Source organism: Xyrauchen texanus, chromosome 23 (genome assembly GCF_025860055.1).
Source record: "Xyrauchen texanus isolate HMW12.3.18 chromosome 23, RBS_HiC_50CHRs, whole genome shotgun sequence".
Taxonomy (NCBI): Eukaryota; Metazoa; Chordata; class Actinopteri; order Cypriniformes; family Catostomidae; genus Xyrauchen; species Xyrauchen texanus.
This window is the reverse complement of record NC_068298.1, coordinates 8,612,162-8,633,182: the sequence shown is the minus strand read 5'-3', so window position 1 is coordinate 8,633,182 and position 21,021 is coordinate 8,612,162. Positions and strand designations below refer to the sequence as shown.

General features: G+C 39.0%; 2 protein-coding genes across 5 annotated transcripts; one reads left to right on the top strand and one right to left on the bottom strand.

Moving 5' to 3' along the window:
• Positions 1-8,880: 8,880 nt before the first annotated feature.
• LOC127617126 (SLIT and NTRK-like protein 2) lies at positions 8,881-12,178 on the bottom strand. Its single transcript, XM_052089030.1, has one exon. It carries the CDS (start codon positions 11,760-11,762, stop codon positions 9,195-9,197), a length of 2,568 nt encoding a protein of 855 aa, XP_051944990.1. The 5' UTR covers positions 11,763-12,178; the 3' UTR covers positions 8,881-9,194.
• A 5,904-nt stretch (positions 12,179-18,082) lies between these two features.
• Positions 18,083-20,634, top strand: LOC127662991 (uncharacterized). 4 transcript variants are annotated; one of them, XR_007972947.1, is made up of 5 exons: positions 18,083-18,286; positions 18,395-18,681; positions 18,814-18,994; positions 19,310-19,425; positions 20,458-20,634. XR_007972947.1 is itself a non-coding variant. In XM_052154357.1 (4 exons), the coding sequence occupies exons 1-4, from the start codon at positions 18,339-18,341 to the stop codon at positions 20,589-20,591; spliced, it is 756 nt and encodes a 251-aa protein (XP_052010317.1). In that variant the 5' UTR covers positions 18,307-18,338; the 3' UTR covers positions 20,592-20,634. The 4 variants fall into 4 exon arrangements, 3 of the variants coding, with proteins under 3 accessions (XP_052010317.1, XP_052010316.1, XP_052010318.1); XM_052154357.1 differs by lacking the exon at positions 18,083-18,286 and having other exon boundaries at positions 18,307-18,663; XM_052154356.1 differs by lacking the exon at positions 18,083-18,286 and having other exon boundaries at positions 18,307-18,681.
• Positions 20,635-21,021: the final 387 nt, after the last annotated feature.

Here is a 21,021-nt window from a genome sequence, read left to right as displayed (position 1 = left end):
AATCAAAATCCTTGCAAGATCCCCAGCTGTTTCAATTTGTACAGTGAAAATGCACCTGCCTCTTTTAAAGAAGCAGCTGTACTTCAAATTACTTATTCACTGACAAAAAAGGGGGATTTTTAGAAAGCTTCCTGCAGGCAACAGCATTTGCTACGCATTCAAAACTTGTATTTTCTTTAACAACGTCAGCATCACTTGTCTTTTATACAACATAGATCAGTGTCAACATTTAGCTGACAAGGAGGACTTCAATTTTCCTCTGACAGCATGAGGAAGCTAAACCGAAAATGTTTAGAAATGTGTACAATCTCCGGATAGAGGTTCTGTGAGCTACAACTAAAGAGATATACCAAATGCAACACAAGGGCTTTGATGTTTGTGAAATCATCACCTGCTGTTTTCTGAGTTGTACTCTTCCTGATGTAATTATTCTTATTTCATTTTTTTATGTATTTATTTATTTTTATTTTTAACATAACGGATAGATCCTTCTATTTAAAAAAGCACTTATTGAAGCAAATAGCTATGGCCATTACCCCAGTGGAAATCAGTGAATATGTTTTTAACACAGAGTTGAAAGCCAATTGCTTTAATACACCATTAAGCAAGTTATTTGTCAAAGAGTCCTAGTTTCTTACTCAAATTGCCTGAGTTTCTCTCCTATTTTAGCTTCTTTCTGCATTGCTGCATTCAGGAGCACCATGCACCTATTTTTTGAGGGTGCAGTAACAGGAGCGGGCCAAGCCAGAATAATTTGTTAAAGTAAAAAAGGTTCTATCAGATATTGTGTTATAGTAGGCTATTTATTTACTATTTAAATAAAACATCTGTTTATAGCTTTAAAAATCTGTCATGAGAAAAATATACCACCGACCAGGAAATTCTGAAAAAAAAAACAGGTAACCTGAGACCAAAAAAAGTGCTTTCAAAATTGGCCCATAACACAGAGAGTAAATCAGACTGACACTTAAAACGGTTTTGAACAATAACAGTGAAGTTTGTTATTGATGTAATGATTGAAACTTTTTTTAAAATTTTTTCAAACTGAGTGTTTTTTGACCAAATAAATGAACAGATTTTTTCCATGATTTTAATTCTTTATTCTTCCCATTCCGTCAAAATTGTTTCGCAACTTCTGAAAGTGTCTAAAAAACTTGCCGCTCCTGTAAGAGACATTGAGATGTAGAACGACACCGTTTAGCACAAGTTTACATGGAAAATAATTTAAAAATGTCACAAATATGTTAAAGTAAATAAAAAGTCCATAAGTGACATCCTCACACAGGCCGCAATTTTCAAATGGACCGAATTTTGCCCACGGGCCACCAGTTTAATATGCCTGTCCTAGTATTTAAAATACAAAAAATGTCAGCTATGAAAGAGTCTGCAATTTTATTTTAAAGATGTTACAAGCACATAAATGTTAATCAGAAGGTTGCTGGTTCGATCCCCACAGCCACCACCATTGTGTCCTTGAGCAAGGCACTTAACTCCAGGTTGCTCCGGGGGGATTGTCCCTGTAATAAGTGCACTGTAATTTGCTTTGTATAAAAGCGTCTGGAAAATGCATAAAAGCAATTTTACAAATGTTGTTTCCATCAATGCCTATTTCTTTGAAGAAAACAAAAATTACTTACATTTTCTGTAATGCATGTAAAAACTGTTTTACATTGTTAGAAGACAAACTAAATAAACTTGTATTATACATTTTTGAAGTGCCAGAAGTAGAGGTAAAATGCCCATATATATAATCTTTTTAATAAATCAGGTAAAATTGCAAATGATATTGCAAAACTGCCATCATGACATCATGCATAATCACCATGCATTTTTGCTATAAGAGCACCTTTGCCATTTTTATAATTTTGCGTTCCACTGGAAAAACGTTTTGATCCACACAAAGGTGGGCAGATAATGATAGTATTTTTTATTTTAAAGCAAATGATTTGTGGAATGTGTGACTGGATTGGACTGACCAAATTTAAACCATTGAATGATGATTTTTGCCAATGGCAGTTTTGACAAACACCTCAATAATCATGCCACTTAATTATCAAAAAAGTTACATTCAAAATCCACTTGGACCATGACTGAGGGGGCATGTGCCTCTTTAGTTTAAATGGGCATGACACTTTTAATAGCATTCCACAGAGTTCAAATAAGGTCTTTTCCATGGAGTGCTCTTTCTCCATTGGTTTCCAACTCCATCTCCCAGGGAAGAAATGCAGAGAACAGCAATGAATGCACCATTGTACTCCGGTTCATTTGTTCAGACCATAACATCAAGGAAAAGTGCTGGATTCATTCTAGAATTCTTGCCATGTCCTGTTACCCGAGCCAAAAAATTATTTCCTTATATTCGAGCTGATGATGCTTTTCCAAACTTGAGTGGAAAATAATGACTTCAGTCATCAGAGTGTATGGTTATTATCTAAGTGGAACCCTTCAATAACATCATCTGGTGTATATTGGATACTGGTAAAGACAGGCCATCACACTGACCATATCTCTTTCCCTAGAAACGAAGGTCAGTTTTGATGTTTGAGATGTTTTTGCATCACTTTCTCATATCCATTACTGCCTGCACTACCTTTGAACTTGACTTGCAGTGTAAATTCAAGCCAAATGCTATGAGTTAACGTTGTTCCATTCATCCCTCAGTTGCTTTCACTTTGTCACTCCTCATTGATTCTTTGTCTTGATAAATTCTCTTTCCATTTTGCTTTAAATCCCATTGACACAAGGCCAGATCTTACGTCTTGATTATATTTTTGAAGGTTGGTTGTCTTTTATTGCACAGTTATCTTAAAGTGTGAAAAGAGATGTGTTTTGTTCACAAGTATATCTATGGCTGTGAGAAATACAATTATTCAGTGTAAATACCATAAGAATTCATGGTTTTTCATGATATTTTAGTTTAGCTTGTTAAACCATGAAATAATAAGGCTTAATGTTTTACAATTCTTGTATATGGGGATACAAATTATAAGCTATTCATTCTTTTTAAAGGAATAGTTTACCCAAATATGTCCTTCCAACCCCACATTTTCTTTCATGAAATACAAAGAAGGTCCTTCACCCTGCTCTGTATTAAAACAATACAAAAGGAAAAACTTCAAGAATAGGCATGATACTCTTATTCATACAAATAAAGTTACTGAGGTTGTAGAGCTCAATAAATAATAATAATAAAAAAAAACATTTAAAAGCAGTCTGTAGGACTCATGTGGTATATTCCAAGTCTACTGAAGCACATGCTAACTTATTGAGAGGAACAGACTGAAATGTAAGTCATTATTCACTGAAAATCTTCCCTTCCGCCCATTTCACGTCAGGATTTTTGGTTTTGTTATTCACACACAGGTGTTGTATGGCTTCAGAAGACTTTGAACATAGCGCACAAGTCTTATTTACTAAGTTTACAGTGCATTTTTGGTACTTTCTTAAAATATTTAGAGCTTGACAGCCCCAGTCCCCATTCATACCAATTGTATGGAAAAGAGCAGCTTGGACATTCTGAAAAATTATCCTTTTGTGTTTCATCAAAGAAAAAGAAAAATGTCATAGTGTTTGGAACATCATGATATGATTAGAGAATTTACATTTTTGGTTGAACTATCACTTTAAGACAATTTTAGCTTTGCATTTTACAAGAGGTGCTGCAGATCCTCAAAGATATATGAGGTTTTGCACTTGTTTCCAGAGAAACGCCTTGGCAGTCATCGAGCACTATAAGGCAGTTTGTTTTCTGACTGTTGTGCGAAACATCCTGTCTGCTTCCAACACGGCTCATCATTAATACCAAAATGATTACACGGCTATGAAACAAATACATTATTCATCAAAAGACACAGCAGAAGAACGACTACACATAAAGATTTCACCCCTAAATCTGACTCTCAATCATACAATGACAATTGTACAATCATACACATACCCCTGCTGTTTTCATACAAACAAATACACAAGATCTACATTACACTGAAAGCTTGTTTGTTCTGTGGCTGCGGGGCTTGATGTTAATGTCATCACTCCAGCCTTGGGATCTTTCTGTTTGCCCTGTCAGCGTTTGACAAACATTTGCCAGATTTCACTGAGATGCTCACTAGAGGAATACATTTTGTCCTAAGTCATATTTCGTGTTTATACACTTTGTTTAGCAACATTAAAGTCAACATGAAATGCAGATCACAACCAATTTTACTTCCCTAATCTGACACATTCAAACAGGAAAGTTACATCAGGAATTGATTACACCATGAAAAGTGATCTCTATATGACAGGTAGTTGAAGAGGAGGAGTCCAAGTTTTGGCTGTGGCTCAGTTGGTAGAGCGGGGCGGCCACTAATTGCAGGGTTGGTGGTTCGAATCCCGGCCGAAGTGTCATTGGGCAAGACACTGAACCCCAAGTTGCTCCCAATGGCAGGCTAGCACCTTGCATGGCAGCTCTGCCGCCATTGGTGTATGAATGTGAGGGTGAATTAGTTACAGTGTAAGGCACTTTGAATATTGTTAAGGTTAACAATGTGCTGTATAAGTGTAGACCTTTTACATTTACAATTTATTTTATTTTTTTCGAGTAGCATGCACCAATAAATCATTCACAATTAGACCATGTGTATTAGGAAAGTAAAAAGGTCAAAATTAGGAAACTATGATTTAATGTTGGCTTTAATCTTTAATCTAAAAAAAAAAAACCCTGTTTAATTAAAAACAGCAAAATTTTACAATAAGGTTCTATGAGTATGTTAACATTAGTCAATTCATTAAGCATCATAAAATAACAACGAACAATGTATTTTTTGTTTTTATTCATCTTTGTTAATGTTAACTTATAAAAAATAAAATAGTTCATTATTAGTTAATGATTGTTGATACGTATTCCATATTCAGTACAACATTAAATAAAAAATAAAAAAATATTGATAAGTGTTGAAATCAACATGAACCAAGATCAATAAGTGCTGTAAACGTATTGTTCATTGTTAGTTCTTGAAAACTCATGTTAATGAATACAACCTTATTGTTAAGTGTTGCCATAAAAACAATTTGTGGAGTTGCTTTCATGTTGAAACATGAACTTGTTTCAAACATGTTTAGTTAGGCAGTGAAAAGTCAGTAAAATCATTTATGGGTCTACATGTCTTGGCACACAACAGTACTCCTCTGATATGATTCACTCTACAATCACTTTGTTTGATTGCAGCTCTCAAGATGACTGCAAGCAGGCTTGAGTGGCCCCTCGATGGCTATTCTCTCAATGTTTTTAATTATGGATCCACAAGCTGAACCACCGGTCTATCTAGGTTCTCAATGTACCTTGAGGATGCTTGATTTCCAGAGTCTGTGGCACATTCAGTAGTAGCTATACAGCAAACTTGAAATCACTAGTCACTTGATTATGCATTCATATAAGAATGAAAGCATTTAATTTTGATATGTCCTGCAGTATGACTTGCTTAACTATTAAAAATAATTTCAATTATTAAAAATAATTTAGCTAGTTTAAAAAAAAATACTAAGCAAACAAGTTCTATGACCTCATATTAAATGAGAAACGGCACTTTGTACTTTGAAAAGTACAATCAGACCAAAAAATTAAATATATAAATAAATAATAATTAAAATAAGGGTAGGAAAAAAGAAATAGAGACCTTAAATATAGTCACCTAAAAAATAAACTTTCCATTACACATTCCCATGTATGTTGTTAAAGTTAGATAGTTCACCCAAAACTACATTCTGTCATAGACTTCCTGTTCTTCCAAACCTGCATAACTATTATTTTTTCCATGGAACACAAAGAAGATGTTAGGCAGTATTTCAGAGATAGACTCAGTCCTCATTCTCTTTCATTGTATGGAAAAAAGATGCAATGAAAGTGAATGGTGAGGCTACATGTGACATTCAGTATACATCTCCTTTTTTGCTTCAGAGAAGAAAGTCATTCAAGTTTGGAACGACACAAGGGTGAGTAAATGATGACATAATTTTCCTTTTATGGGTGAACCATCCCTTGTTAAGCATCAATTACCAATGGTTTCTCAGCCACATGGAAGTATTTGCAACATGGAGCACAAAACTATACAAAACCACAACAGACAGAACATGTAAAGAATGTGAGTCATCAGATTTTTGAGGCCCAAAAGGCTTCCATTTGCTCCGACATTACATAATGCACATAATAATGAGAATAAGTCAATCAAAAAGCTTAATATCCGGTGCCTCGCTGTGCCATTCCAGTTCAGACCTCACAGCTCTACCAAGAAAATGAATGTGCCTGTAGGCTGAGCAGTTACTAAAGAGATTTGGACCCTGACTGGTGAATCAAAGTTCCAGCCATCATGAATATATCATTAGAAAAAAGAAAAAAAATGACTTACTCTTTCTCGAAGTCCCCAACCCACAAAGCAAAGGTGCAAAGAGGGAAGTGGAGATAGTTATTCATATGAGAAAACTTGGAAACTACCTGAAAGCATAGCCAAAGTGAGCCAGAATAGCTTGGGGACAAGCCCCCAGCAGCAAGCATCTAGTATAACTCCCATCGATTTGAATCTGGAGCCAACTACCTTCAAACTGCTTGACATAAATCTTGCCACTGGCATCAAAAGTGCTGCAGCACTGCTGGTGCTCTAGGTCTACAGGACTCTCTCTTCAATCAGCCTGTAGTATTCCATCCCAATCTCCACATAACAACAAGGAAGCTATCATAATGCTTGTCTGGAATATTATATACCTGCAATGTATTCTTGCAACCCGATTTGCAAGAGAAGATGGATTTTAAACTCTTAAGACCACATGCACACAATAAAAAATAAATAAAATATTGCATGCACAGAAATGAACTCAATGCATGTGCATTTAATGAAACAGCCTGGCTCCCTCACATTCTGCGTAAAACGATTAGAGCTCACAATTTATTTCAAATCAAGGCATGACGTCTCTATTTAGAACAGCAAGTGTTCTGCTGGTCAGGCCTCTCATTGATGTGCAAGGCATGTGTAGTCATTCTCAGCCACACCAGGAAACGGCTACACAGAGCCCCATTGTACGAGGGAAAGGAAATCACTCTATATGAGACTGGTTGAAAAGCATTCTTTAACATCACAAGCAGTGTAGCAGTGTGCACATTATTTTTCTCCATAGGGGATAGAGATAGCCTCACTTAAACTCAATCCACTCAGACTTATTGCAAACAGTCAACAGGATAATGACAATTTAAAGTAAACTGACCTGCTTTTGTACATGTCACTAAAAGTATAGGCTCTCATTTGCATGTATGTAGGCCTAAACAAATGAGAACAAATTTCACAAAAATAAATCAACCAATCAATACAAACATGAACCATGCTACTGAGATTGTACAAAATCTCAGAAGAGCTCATGCATGCAGTAAATAACCTCAATGTGTTAATTTTTTATTGATTTAAGTTCATGCATATTTAGATTTGCCTCAAAATTCAGCACCAATAATAGCTGTACCAACCAATGCAAACAGGTTTAGCACCTTGGACAGCGACTGTTATTACCAACTGTCAAAAGCAATCTGGTTTAAATCTTAAAGGAATATTCTGGGTTCAATACGTTAATATGTTAAGCTCAATCAACAGCATTTGTGGCATAATATTGATCACTATAAAACTGTATTTTGACTCATTCCCCCCTTTTCTTAAAAAAAAAGAAAAAAAAAGCAAACATCTGGGTTACAGTGAGGCACTTACAATGGAAGTAAATGGGGCCACATTTAGGAGGATTTAAAGGCAGAAATGTGAATCTAATAATAAAAGAACTTACATTATTTTTATTTTTTTTAAATATATTATTTAAGCTTCAAAGTTGTTTAAAGTCATGGCAGCTAAGTTGTAAAATTGGCTATAACTTTACATATAAAAAGTTTGTATGCTAAAATCATGTTACATGCATATTGGTTATGTTGTGGCTATAATGTTGAAACAGTGAGTATTTTAATATTACAAAATTAGCTCCCATTCACTTCCATTGTAAGTGCCTAAATGTAACCCTGATTTTTTGCTTTTTTAAAGCAAAGTAGGGTCAAAATGTGTTTTGTGGTAATCAATAGTATGCCACAAATTCTGTCAATTGAGCTAAACTTGTATTTAACTCTGTCTATTCATTTAACATGAATGAACTGACTTGTTTAGGAGTCACACAGATCCAATCCTTCAGTAACAATCTTAATGTCGCTGTGTCATGCTACGAAAGTCAGACAGACAATATATATATATATATATATATATATATATATATATATATATATATATATATATATAGGCTAAAGAATGCATAAAATATCTGCAGCATTTGTCCTTCACTCACTGTGCTTAAAGGCACAGAAAATAGATAAATACAATCAGGTCCTCTTATAGGCTGTCAGCTGAGCCCCTCCCAACCTACACACACACACACACACACACACACACACACACACACACACACACACATTGCTCTGTGCCATGCCGCAGAACACTGCTTTGTCCACATGTATAATCGACTGCATAGGAAATTTAATTCTGCATTTTTCTCTAATTCAGTTTAAGCTTAAATAATATTTTAACATCCTGATTTTTGAGCTGAAGGTGAATAAAACAATACTCTTCCCAACAACAGAGTACCATTTCACTTTTTTATATTTATTTTTTGTTCTTATTTTTTCCATTTAATGCAATGGACAAATAATTCTATTTTACATAAAGAGTCTTAAAATACCACACACACACACATATATATATATATATATATATATATATATATATATATATATATATATATATATATATATATAAAAACTTGATTAGCAGAAAACAGAGTTAAAATTCTTCAAGTGCAAAGGCACTTTTGGAAACAGGAATTTGTGTTGCACTCACCATCCGACATATTCTACATAAATGTCATTTACACAACCCTGTCATCTGAGAGAAAATAGTATATATCATATTACAAAAAAGCATGAAGCTGTAAGCTATACATATTCTTGCGACAACTGCTAGCTACAGTCGTTATGTTTCAAGTAGAAGAAATAATTTAAACCTTAGAGAAAATAATATATCATCTTTAAATGGCGGGCATATACACAGCCTGTCAAAGTAAGACGGGAGGCTTAGGTTTGTGATGGAGTTCATTGTCTTGTTGTGTGATCAGATACACAGATGAGACGGGTGCACGAGCACTCAAGTCTACAACTGACTCATCGCAGTTTGTTTTTCCAGAACTTCGAGGTAGTCCGGCTCCGTTTTTAGCTTGTTGGATAGCAACGGATGCTCGTTTTTGAACTGTGCTGCATATTTTCTGGGGGTCCCGTAGAGCACAGTTTTGTTTAATCGGTCCTGGTTGTGTCGTCGGGCTGTTTCATATGGAGGGATAAATGATTTTTTGGGTAAAGTGCAAAAGTTATAGCTGAGTGGCCCTGACTGGGGCAGATCTTTTGCTCTCTCCACAATGTTCTGATAAAGCAGCTCCGGTTCGCGATTGGCACATGGCTGCTTGTCAATGAACTCCACTGTGCTTATCGTGAAAGCCGGGCTGCGATCAAGCTCCTCCTTCTTGGGGTCAAGCGTGCTAAAGCTCAACTCTTTCAGGTTCCTAAAATAGGCCACTTGCTCACTCTCCTTTTGCATGTAAATGGGATTCTGACACATCTGACCCACCGGTGGAGGGATGTAGTTGTAAACGTGGCTCTCTGTGGCCTTTTCCGCGTTGGCGTTGGCATTGTAAGAGCCGTATTGTACTTGGAAAGAGTTCAAGTCCAAGTGATTATTGGCACTGGAGGGGATGCTATCCACTCCCTTGCGACGTTTAAGGACGAACACGAACAATCCAGCCCCGAAGCACACTGAGAGAATGAAAACAATGAGCAGGCCCAAGATGAGGACGGACAAGGGCACCTCCGGGGGCATCTCTGGCAATCTGTCTGTGGGGGTTACAGCAGAAGTCGGAGTTGCGTCAGTGCTCGAACTGACTACAGTGGGGGATTTAGTCACAGGAACCTCATCAGTCTCGGGGCAGATGGCATCATTTCGGAGGGAGCGCAAGAGACGGCCTGCATGCTTGGATGGTGAATCACACGTGATCTCGTTCACAACCACGCTGGTGCTGGACAGCTCCATCCAGTTCTTAAGCTCCACAATATCGCAGGTGCAGTCCCATGGATTCTCCTGGAGATCAATTTGAATGAAGGCAGAAAGCTGATCCAGTACCCCACGCACTGGGAGATGTGAAAAATGATTGTTTCTAAGATTAAGCCTTGTCAGCATCGTACCTCCAAACACATTGTCGGGAAGAGATCTCAGTAGGTTATTATTAAGAAACAATAGCTGCAGATTGTGGAGCGAGTTAAAGGTGTGAGGTAAAATCTCTTTAATGATGTTGTATTCCAGATAGAGATATTGTAAGCTTTGCAGCCCAGCGAAGAGAGACTGGGAAAGACTTTCAATGTAGTTGCCATTTAGATAAAGCCTCCGTAAACTCGTTAGATTCTCAAATGCTCCATCCTGAATGATTGCTATCCTGTTATTCCCTAAATGCAGGAGCTCCAGGGAGCTGTACTCTGTCAGATCTGTTCTGTATATGGTTTGTAAGTAGTTACCGGTCAAATGCAGTTTCTTTGGATAAGATGGTTTGGGTTGGAGTTCAGAGATGTTCTGAAGTTTGCGCTCCTGACAATTTATATTTAATCCACTGTCTGGATTTTGTGAGGTGCACACGCAAATGCTCGGGCAGGTAATTGGAACTGGGGAGCGTGTTTGGTACACCATGATAGGCCCGAAAACGTGTTTGTCTCTGCCGGACGTGACGCGCGGAGTAGGACGGTATCTCATTTTTGGGGGACGGGAGGCCTTTGGTGCTCGCGTTGGTGTGACTCGTGCCCGCAGGGTCGGAGACGGACCCTGGTATTGCGAATCAGACGGCGGCTGCATTGCGCGGTGACTCGCGTCTCCAAGGTTGCGCCTGGGGCAAAGGTCTTGCTTGATCAACTGCGTGACATCTTTGCCGTGGAGTCTGAACGGCGTCTCGCAAACGATATCCCCCACGAAGACCGAAATTGTATCCAGCCAGGCTTTCAGGGGTATGAGGTCACAAGTGCAATTCCATGGGTTCTCTTCCAGCTGAATTTCCATTATTCCACCTATGTGCTCAAGAACGCCAGCAAACGGCAGCGTTTTCAGTCGGTTTCCCCTTAAATCCAAATGCGTCAACATGACAAAGCGGAATATGTTATTGGGCAGAGAGAGCAAAAGGTTGTCATTCACTATCAGGACTTTGAGTTTATTCAGTTTGTTGAACGCCCCTGCCTCTATGGCACTAATATAATTATAATCAGCTTGCAAATACTCCAAGCTCTCCAAACCAGAAAAAGTGTCTTCTCTTATGATCTCCAAGTTATTATTATTGAGATGAAGACGCTTCAAGTTTTTTAACCCATTGAACGCCCCTGTTTTGATTTCTTGCAAGCCATTATTACCTAAGTGAAGAGATGTTACATTACCATAATTGAGGAATTCGTTTGGACCCAGTTTGGTGAGAAAGTTTCCATTCAGAAATAGTTGGCTGATCTTGTTTAGTGGAGGCTGGAACTGTCCTACCGTGGTGAAACCCTTGTTTTCGCAATTGATATTTAACGCGTTCTCCTTCTCCTCACAAGCGCACCGGTTCTTGCAAATGTCTTTGGAAGTTTTGCGGCTCTCCGTCTTAGAGGGGAAACTGGTGACCGTTAAAACACTTAGTAACAGAATGTTGTTCAGCATTTTTACAGCAACAATGCTGAAAGCCACAGCATTAATGTGCAAAACTCAAAACAGGCACGCACGACGCCAAATGAAGAGGACGCAAATGTTTCTCAAAAGGCGCACAGGAGCGCACGGCTCTCCATTGGCCCTCCTTAAATCCCAAAAGGTGAAATAGAGGAGAGACCCATCACCGAGAGCATTGTGACCGCTGCTGGACCAAACACATCGTCGTCCTTCGCGATGATAGTGAAATCCCGGTGTAATGAGCAAGCATTAATGCAGCAGTTTCAAGCGCATCCGAGGCAGCGCGGTGCGCACCGAGTCGCTTAAACTGTCTTTTTCACCTTGAGTCCGAAAGATATTCACATTAAAGCAACTTCACACGCCTGTGATCCCGCATGGCGATAGTCAGCTTCACGGTGCTTGATGCTTAGGATAACTGAGCGCGAGGCGACCGAGTTTCACAGTGAGGAGAGATGGACTCCGCGCTTGCTCACTTACTCCCACCAGCAGTGTGTGTGTGTGTGTGTGTGTGTGTGTGTGTGTGTGTGTGTGTGTGTGTGTGTGTGTGTGTGTGTGTGTGTGTGTGTGTGTGTGTGTGTGTGTGTGTGTGTGTATGTGCGCGCGCTGGATGAGAGAGTGTGTGAGATCTGCGTGAAATTCAGACGTCACCAGTCAAAAGTGGGCATGAGTGGATGCAACAACAACAAAATATTATTCATATAAATATACATATTATTATTATTATATTATATACAGTATGAAATGTAGCCTAGTCTATACTCTAGTCTATCCTCTGTTCGTTTCAAGATCGAATTTGTGTATTATTATTATCGCTGTTGTTGTTATATTATATGGTTTTGTATGTTTATTTACTTGCTATATTTTGTTTTAATCTTTTTTATGTAGGTTATGTTGTGTCCTATCAAGCATGTAAATTCTGCTATTCAAAAAATAAAATCTTACAAATATTTTTGATCAGTATGCTTTAAGCCTAAATTTGTAGAACAAACATAAATAAATAATATCATAGAGAAAATAATAAATAAATGAACAATCATATATAATGTGGGTTGCTGGAGATTTTCTGTGTGATGTTTTTTGTTAATTAAAGTTTCTGACTTGAGAAGTTTTTGTTTTAAACAGGCATGGAAAATTGCTGTTCTAAACATAAGACTCCACTAGGAGGCGCTAGTAGCTTCCCAAATGTGTGTTTGTTGTTGTTTTTTGTTTTTTTATGTATGTATCTATCTATCTATCTATCTATCTATCTATCTATCTATCTATCTATCTATCTATCTATCTATCTATCTATCTATCTATCTATCTATCTATCTATGTCTGGCTGGCTATCTGTCCTGTTACATCTAACCCCCGCTGACCCCCTTGAGTTGCTGATGCCCCTTGCATCCATGCATGTCCCAAAATATGTTAATTTGATACATCTTTAATTAAAACAATACATTTTTAATATCTTGGTTAGACAGGAATTATAATTTATTGACATTGAAAGAGGAGTGAGTAAATGTAAACTTTCCCCTAAAATCATTTTGCAATAATGTGGACAGCATCCTTCAAATTTACCACACAGAGAAAGGATGTGAATTTAAATGTGCACACTGATAATGACAGTACCATCTTACATGGGAATAATAATTGTCACTATGTTACAACACACACACACACACACACACACACACACACACACACACACACACACACACACACACACACACACACACACACACACACATACACACACTGATAGTAAAAGATTGCACCAATAGGATTTTTTTGGTAGCAAAAGCACAACTTTATTTATGTATTATTATAATTTTTTATCCAAGTTGCATTGGAGTTAATTTTGCATTCCACTCTGTGTATGATTTTATTTATTGATTTATTGAAGTAAAAATTGTGAATTAATTAATGACATAGTGTTAACAAGACCCAGCTTAAGGTGCAATTGCAAAACTCCTTCAGGCATGAGGTGAGCTCTCATCAATTATTGATTACATGCAGCAACAAACACGATGGCCAAGAAAAAGGAAGACAATTAGCCCAAGTCACTATAGCCAAATTTATACTGAAGACACTATCCAACTTGATCAAATCAGACCGCCTGTCAATAAGACACAAGAGAATATCTTGAAATCATAACTCACATTATCTTTCATTCATCTTTCTTTGTGTCACTATTATTCCACAAATTAGAGATCATCAATCAACATATATGACGAGATTAAGGTATAGTCATTTCACTTATGTCTGTAGTCATTAGTTAAAACCCTCATGATTAATAAGGTCATTGTTGATGAGGTAACATATATAGGCTAGCTGAATAACCTTACTCTAGCATCTGTTAGGGGTGCAAAGTGATTTCCAGTAAATTCAGAAATAGATATTGTGCCATCTGCACACAGTTGTTTTCGAAAGCTTAAACCATACTAACGTATTTGAAATTTGTTTATTGTAAACATAAGATGCTGAATGACTCATTTGTTTTACGTCATCTAAATCTGTTCTGATACCCCCTGGCAGCTTGGCATTGTTTGGATGTCTGTCACACAATGCATTTGGGCTTGCGATGCAATGGTCTAAAAATACATGCAGTTGGGTCTAAAAGTCATAGATCACATTGGATATGGGACTTTTTTTGTTTCTTTGAACCTGTAAAAAAAATTATATTTTTTAAAATTCTAATCAAGGCACACTGTTAAAAGAAGTACACATATTTATGCACAAGAGTTTGCACTACTTATAGGTCAGTAATCAAGTGTAACTCTATTTAGGTCAGATTTGCTTCCACTGAAACATAAATTATGCTTTTTGAACCATTCTCAAATCATGTTGGAATAACATGGATCATCAGGTTTTGAACAAAATTGTGAAGTACATCTATGCCAGCTTGAATGCAATTTTTCATGATAGCAAAACAGCATACCAAATACTAAGACATTTTGAAATTCATGTAATTTTTCAAATATACTCTTGATATCCTTAATTTGTTATCCCTGTTATATTGAATTTTTATAAGAATAATATGTACAGTAAATAATACAAATAAAAGGAAATTATTCAAATGGTCTTATTCTTATGAACCACACTGTTTTTCTTTCAATATTGCACATTAGCATTACTGATTAACAATTATTCTATAACAGCCAGCTCACTTTATGCCTCTGTACCAGTAATGTTATGACTGAAAGCATTTTATTTTGAGAAATGTATAATTATCATTACACAAATACATTTTGCAATAATGCTTTAATAAAGTGTGTTAAATATGTGTGTTAATAAAGTGTGTTAATAAAGTATGGAGAAGCGATCTATCTACAGGAGTCTGCAGTTGTATGTAAGTGTGTTTATTTCATTGTTTTTAACGTTGTTATAGTGGTATTCATTGCTAGATCAGGTGCTGTTTGTTTACTGTCTTTAACGCGGGTCGCTTAGACGTGTGTTTGGTGTGTGCGCGCTATATTTGTGTTGACTTGTCCCATAGTATTCGCTGATAGAATTGCTAGACTTGTTTAAACTTGTCACGTAGGATTCGTTGCTAGATTTGCTTAGACTTCGGGTTGGTTATCCTGTGTGTGTGTAAAACTTTCGTCGTTTTAGTGTCTGCAAACAGTGCTTCACTGGTTTCAGAGTATTATTTATTGCTAAGTGCAGCATAATTTATTTGCGCTGTACAGAAGTTGCGTTTGTTCCCGCGCAACCCTGAGTTTCGGTTTCGGGTGACCACGTGACTAGCTTTGTTGTGATAAGTAGCATTAAGGCGTGGCCAGCGCCAGGTAAACTATTTAAACTGTTAGAAACATAGTCATTCAGGAGAAGCGATCTATCTACAGGAGTCTGCAGTTGTATGTAAGTGTGTTTATTTCATTGTTTTTAACGTTGTTATAGTGGTATTCATTGCTAGATCAGGTGCTGTTTGTTTACTGTCTTTAACGCGGGTCAGCTTAGACGTGTGTTTGGTGTGTGCGCGCTATATTTGTGTTGACTTGTCCCATAGTATTCGCTGATAGAATTGCTAGACTTGTTTAAACTTGTCACGTAGGATTCGTTGCTAGATTTGCTTAGACTTCGGGTTGGTTATCCTGTGTGTGTGTAAAACTTTCGTCGTTTTAGTGTCTGCAAACAGTGCTTCACTGGTTTCAGAGTATTATTTATTGCTAAGTGCAGCATAATTTATTTGCGCTGTACAGAAGTTGCGTTTGTTCCCGCGCAACCCTGAGTTTCGGTTTCGGGTGACCACGTGACTAGCTTTGTTGTGATAAGTAGCATTAAGGCGTGGCCAGCGCCAGGTAAACTATTTAAACTGTTAGAAACATAGTCATTCAGGAGAAGCGATCTATCTACAGGAGTCTGCAGTTGTATGTAAGTGTGTTTATTTCATTGTTTTTAACGTTGTTATAGTGGTATTCATTGCTAGATCAGGTGCTGTTTGTTTACTGTCTTTAACGCGGGTCGCTTAGACGTGTGTTTGGTGTGTCGCGCTATATTTGTGTTGACTTGTCCCATAGTATTCGCTGATAGAATTGCTAGACTTGTTTAAACTTGTCACGTAGGATTCGTTGCTAGATTTGCTTAGACTTCGGGTTGGTTATCCTGTGTGTGTGTAAAACTTTCGTCGTTTTAGTGTCTGCAAACAGTGCTTCACTGGTTTCAGAGTATTATTTATTGCTAAGTGCAGCATAATTTATTTGCGCTGTACAGAAGTTGCGTTTGTTCCCGCGCAACCCTGAGTTTCGGTTTCGGGTGACCACGTGACTAGCTTTGTTGTGATAAGTAGCATTAAGGCGTGGCCAGCGCCAGGTAAACTATTTAAACTGTTAGAAACATAGTCATTCAGGAGAAGCGATCTATCTACAGGAGTCTGCAGTTGTATGTAAGTGTGTTTATTTCATTGTTTTTAACGTTGTTATAGTGGTATTCATTGCTAGATCAGGTGCTGTTTGTTTACTGTCTTTAACGCGGGTCGCTTAGGCGTGTGTTTGGTGTGTGCGCGCTATATTTGTGTTGACTTGTCCCATAGTATTCGCTGATAGAATTGCTAGACTTGTTTAAACTTGTCACGTAGGATTCGTTGCTAGATTTGCTTAGACTTCGGGTTGGTTATCCTGTGTGTGTGTAAAACTTTCGTCGTTTTAGTGTCTGCAAACAGTGCTTCACTGGTTTCAGAGTATTATTTATTGCTAAGTGCAGCATAATTTATTTGCGCTGTACAGAAGTTGCGTTTGTTCCCGCGCAACCCTGAGTTTCGGTTTCGGGTGACCACGTGACTAGCTTTGTTGTGATAAGTAGCATTAAGGCGTGGCCAGCGCCAGGTAAACTATTTAAACTGTTAGAAACATAGTCATTCAGGAGAAGCGATCTATCTACAGGAGTCTGCAGTTGTATGTAAGTGTGTTTATTTCATTGTTTTTAACGTTGTTATAGTGGTATTCATTGCTAGATCAGGTGCTGTTTGTTTACTGTCTTTAACGCGGGTCGCTTAGACGTGTGTTTGGTGTGTCTGCGCTATATTTGTGTTGACTTGTCCCATAGTATTCGCTGATAGAATTGCTAGACTTGTTTAAACTTGTCACGTAGGATTCGTTGCTAGATTTGCTTAGACTTCGGGTTGGTTATCCTGTGTGTGTGTAAAACTTTCGTCGTTTTAGTGTCTGCAAACAGTGCTTCACTGGTTTCAGAGTATTATTTATTGCTAAGTGCAGCATAATTTATTTGCGCTGTACAGAAGTTGCGTTTGTTCCCGCGCAACCCTGAGTTTCGGTTTCGGGTGACCACGTGACTAGCTTTGTTGTGATAAGTAGCATTAAGGCGTGGCCAGCGCCAGGTAAACTATTTAAACTGTTAGAAACATAGTCATTCAGGAGAAGCGATCTATCTACAGGAGTCTGCAGTTGTATGTAAGTGTGTTTATTTCATTGTTTTTAACGTTGTTATAGTGGTATTCATTGCTAGATCAGGTGCTGTTTGTTTACTGTCTTTAACGCGGGTCAGCTTAGGCGTGTGTTTGGTGTGTCGCGCTATATTTGTGTTGACTTGTCCCATAGTATTCGCTGATAGAATTGCTAGACTTGTTTAAACTTGTCACGTAGGATTCGTTGCTAGATTTGCTTAGACTTCGGGTTGGTTATCCTGTGTGTGTGTAAAACTTTCGTCGTTTTAGTGTCTGCAAACAGTGCTTCACTGGTTTCAGAGTATTATTTATTGCTAAGTGCAGCATAATTTATTTGCGCTGTACAGAAGTTGCGTTTGTTCCGCGCAACCCTGAGTTTCGGTTTCGGGTGACCACGTGACTAGCTTTGTTGTGATAAGTAGCATTAAGGCGTGGCTGCTTTTTTTCCACTGAACGGCTCGTAAAAGTTGTTATTTATTGGACTTAATGCTGACGCCGAAGCGGCAGCGAAGTGGTGGCCCTCGTGTGAAGCCCTCCTTGTGTGAAGACCTACTTGGGTAAAGACCAGCGAGTCTACCTGTGCGAGTCCACCGAGCAAGGACACCGACAAGGCACTACTCACCAAAGCACTTAAGTATTTTTCTATTCTATCTCTTTTATTATTTTACTTATACATACATACTAACATGTCTAGTTCACTAATAACACATGCCTTCAAGCACATCCCTGTTATCTGTTGTAGACCGTTCACAAGATACAGATGCAAGACAAAACGCAACCCACACAACCTACGGCCGCTTTGCACTTCAACACCTGCTCCACTCTCGTTCTCAGTGGGACTCTGGAACTGCCAGTCTGCTGTGAACAAAGCTGCCTTCATTCCGGCTTTAGCCACGCAGTCCACCCTCAGCATCCTGGCACTGACAGAGACATGGATACGTCCTGAGGATACAGCAACACCTGCTGCTCTCTCTAACAACTTCTCCTTCTCCCACACCCCTCGACATACTGGTAGGGGTGGGGGAACAGGTTTGCTCATTCATAATAACTGGACTTTTTCACCACATGCTTCACTATGTAACAATACATCTTTTGAATTCCATGCCATTACTACAATGCAACCCACAAAAATACATGTTGTTGTCATCTATCAGCCCCCAGGTCAGCTGACAAGCTTTCTTGAGGAATTGGATGTCCTGCTGTCCTCCTTGCCAGAGGATGGCAGGCCACTTGTGGTTCTTGGTGATTTCAACATACACCAGGACAAACCCCAGGCCATTGAACTGAATACTCTTCTGGCCTCATTTGACTTGGAAAGACTACACACCACAGCAACTCACAGGTCGGGCAACCAGCTGGACCTCATTTTTACACGTAACTGTACCACCTCTAATATTCTTGTTACACCTTTACATGTTTCTGATCACTACTTTGTTCAATTCAACATGATTCTCCCATCCATTGTAAAACCGACCCCACCTTTGGTTTCCTTTCGCCGTAACCTCCGTTCCCTCTCACCCTCTCGCCTTTCCACTGATGTCTCTGCCTCTCTTCCCACAATAAATGTATTTTCCATGCTTGATGTGAACACTGCCACAGACACACTTAGCTCTACTTTAACAACCTGTCTAGACAACATCTGTCCTCTCTCCTCTAGACCAGCACGGACTACACCACCCAGCCCCTGGCTGTCTGACATCCTTCGTGAACATCGGACTGTTCTCAGGGCAGCTGAGAGGAGATGGCGGAAATCTAAAGATCCAGCTGATCTAGGTAAATATCAGCTTCTGCTCGCAACTTTTTCAAATAACGTTAAAACTGCAAAAACTTCATATTACCAGACCAAAATCAACAGCACCACAGACACTCGTAGCTTGTTTAGAACATTTAACACACTTCTCTGCCCTCCCCTCCACCACCTGACACATCACTGACAGCAGATATATTCGCCACATTTTTTACTGATAAGGTTACAGCCATCAGCAATACATTCACAGCACCACACCCTGTCAAACACCTGGCTCCTGTATGCAACCCTTCTTTCACTATGTTCTCTCCTTTAACTGACACTGAGGTCTCTAAACTCCTCCTCTCCAACCACCCCACAACCTGTTCCCTTGACCCCATTCCATCACACCTTCTCCAGGCCATCTCTCCGTCCATCCTACCGGCACTTACACACATAATTAACACATCTCTTCTTGCAGGCACTTTTCCCACTACATTTAAGCAGGCTCGAGTAACCCCACTGCTGAAAAAACCTGCACTTAACCCCACACAGATAGAACACTACAGACCAGTCTCTCTCATCCCATTCATGGCAAAAACACTTGAAAGGGCAGTTTTCAATCAGATCTCCGCCTATCTCTCACAGAACAAGCTGCTGGATGACAATCAGTCGGGCTTCAAAAGTGGACACTCCACTGAGACTGCCCTGCTGTCTGTCATCGAGTCGCTGAGACTGGCGAGAGCTGAATCGAGATCATCCGTTCTGATTTTGCTGGACCTTTCTGCTGCCTTTGACACAGTCAACCATCAGATCCTACTCTCCACCCTCTCTAAACTGGGTATCACTGGAACTGTGCTTGACTGGTTCAACTCTTATCTCTCAGAAAGGTCCTTTGAGGTAGCATGGAGGGGAAGTATCCAAGCCACACCAGTTACTTACTGGGGTACCTCAGGGATCAGTGCTTGGGCCACTTCTCTTCTCCATATACACAACATCACTGGGACCCATCATCCAGTCACATGGTTTCTCTTACCACTGCTACGCTGATGACACGCCAACTCTACTTGTCTTTCCAGCCCAACGACACCACAGTGACCGTTCGAATCGCTGCCTGTCTGGCAGACATCTCGGCCTGGATGAAGGAACACCACCTTCAACTCAACCCTGCCAAGACAGAACTCCTTGTCTTTCCAGCCAACCCTGCTGTTGAACACAACATCACCGTGCAGCTGGGTCCAACTACAGTTTCGCCTTCCAAAGCGGTCAGAAATCTAGGGGTAACCATTGATGATGAGCTAAATTTCACAGACCACATTTCAAAAACTGCAAGATCTTGTAGATTTACACTCTACAATATCAGGAAGATAAGACCCTTCCTCTCTGTACATGCCACACAACTGCTCGTTCAGTCCCTTGTCATAACTAGACTGGACTACTGTAATGCTCTCATTGCAGGCCTTCCTGCATGTGCTATTAGACCTCTCCAAATGATCCAGAATGCAGCAGCACGTCTGGTCTTTAATGAACCTAAGAGAGCACATGTTACACCACTCTTTGTCTCTCTCCACTGGCTGCCGGTTCATGCACGTATTAAATTCAAGGCCCTGATGCTGGCATATAAAACAGTCACTGGGTCTGCT

Coding starts and splice junctions, on each gene's coding strand:
- LOC127617126 (XM_052089030.1), bottom strand. CDS start 11,762: ATGCTGAACAACATTCTGTTACTAAGTGTTTTAACGGTCACCAGTTTC.
- LOC127662991 (XM_052154356.1), top strand. CDS start 18,339: ATGTCTAGTTCACTAATAACACATGCCTTCAAGCACATCCCTGTTATC. Junction 18,682..18,813: donor TGGTAGGGGTGGGGGAACAG/GTTTGCTCATTC, acceptor ATCAGCCCCCAG/GTCAGCTGACAAGCTTTCTT. Junction 19,426..20,457: donor TAAAGATCCAGCTGATCTAG/GTAAATATCAGC, acceptor TTGTCTTTCCAG/CCCAACGACACCACAGTGAC.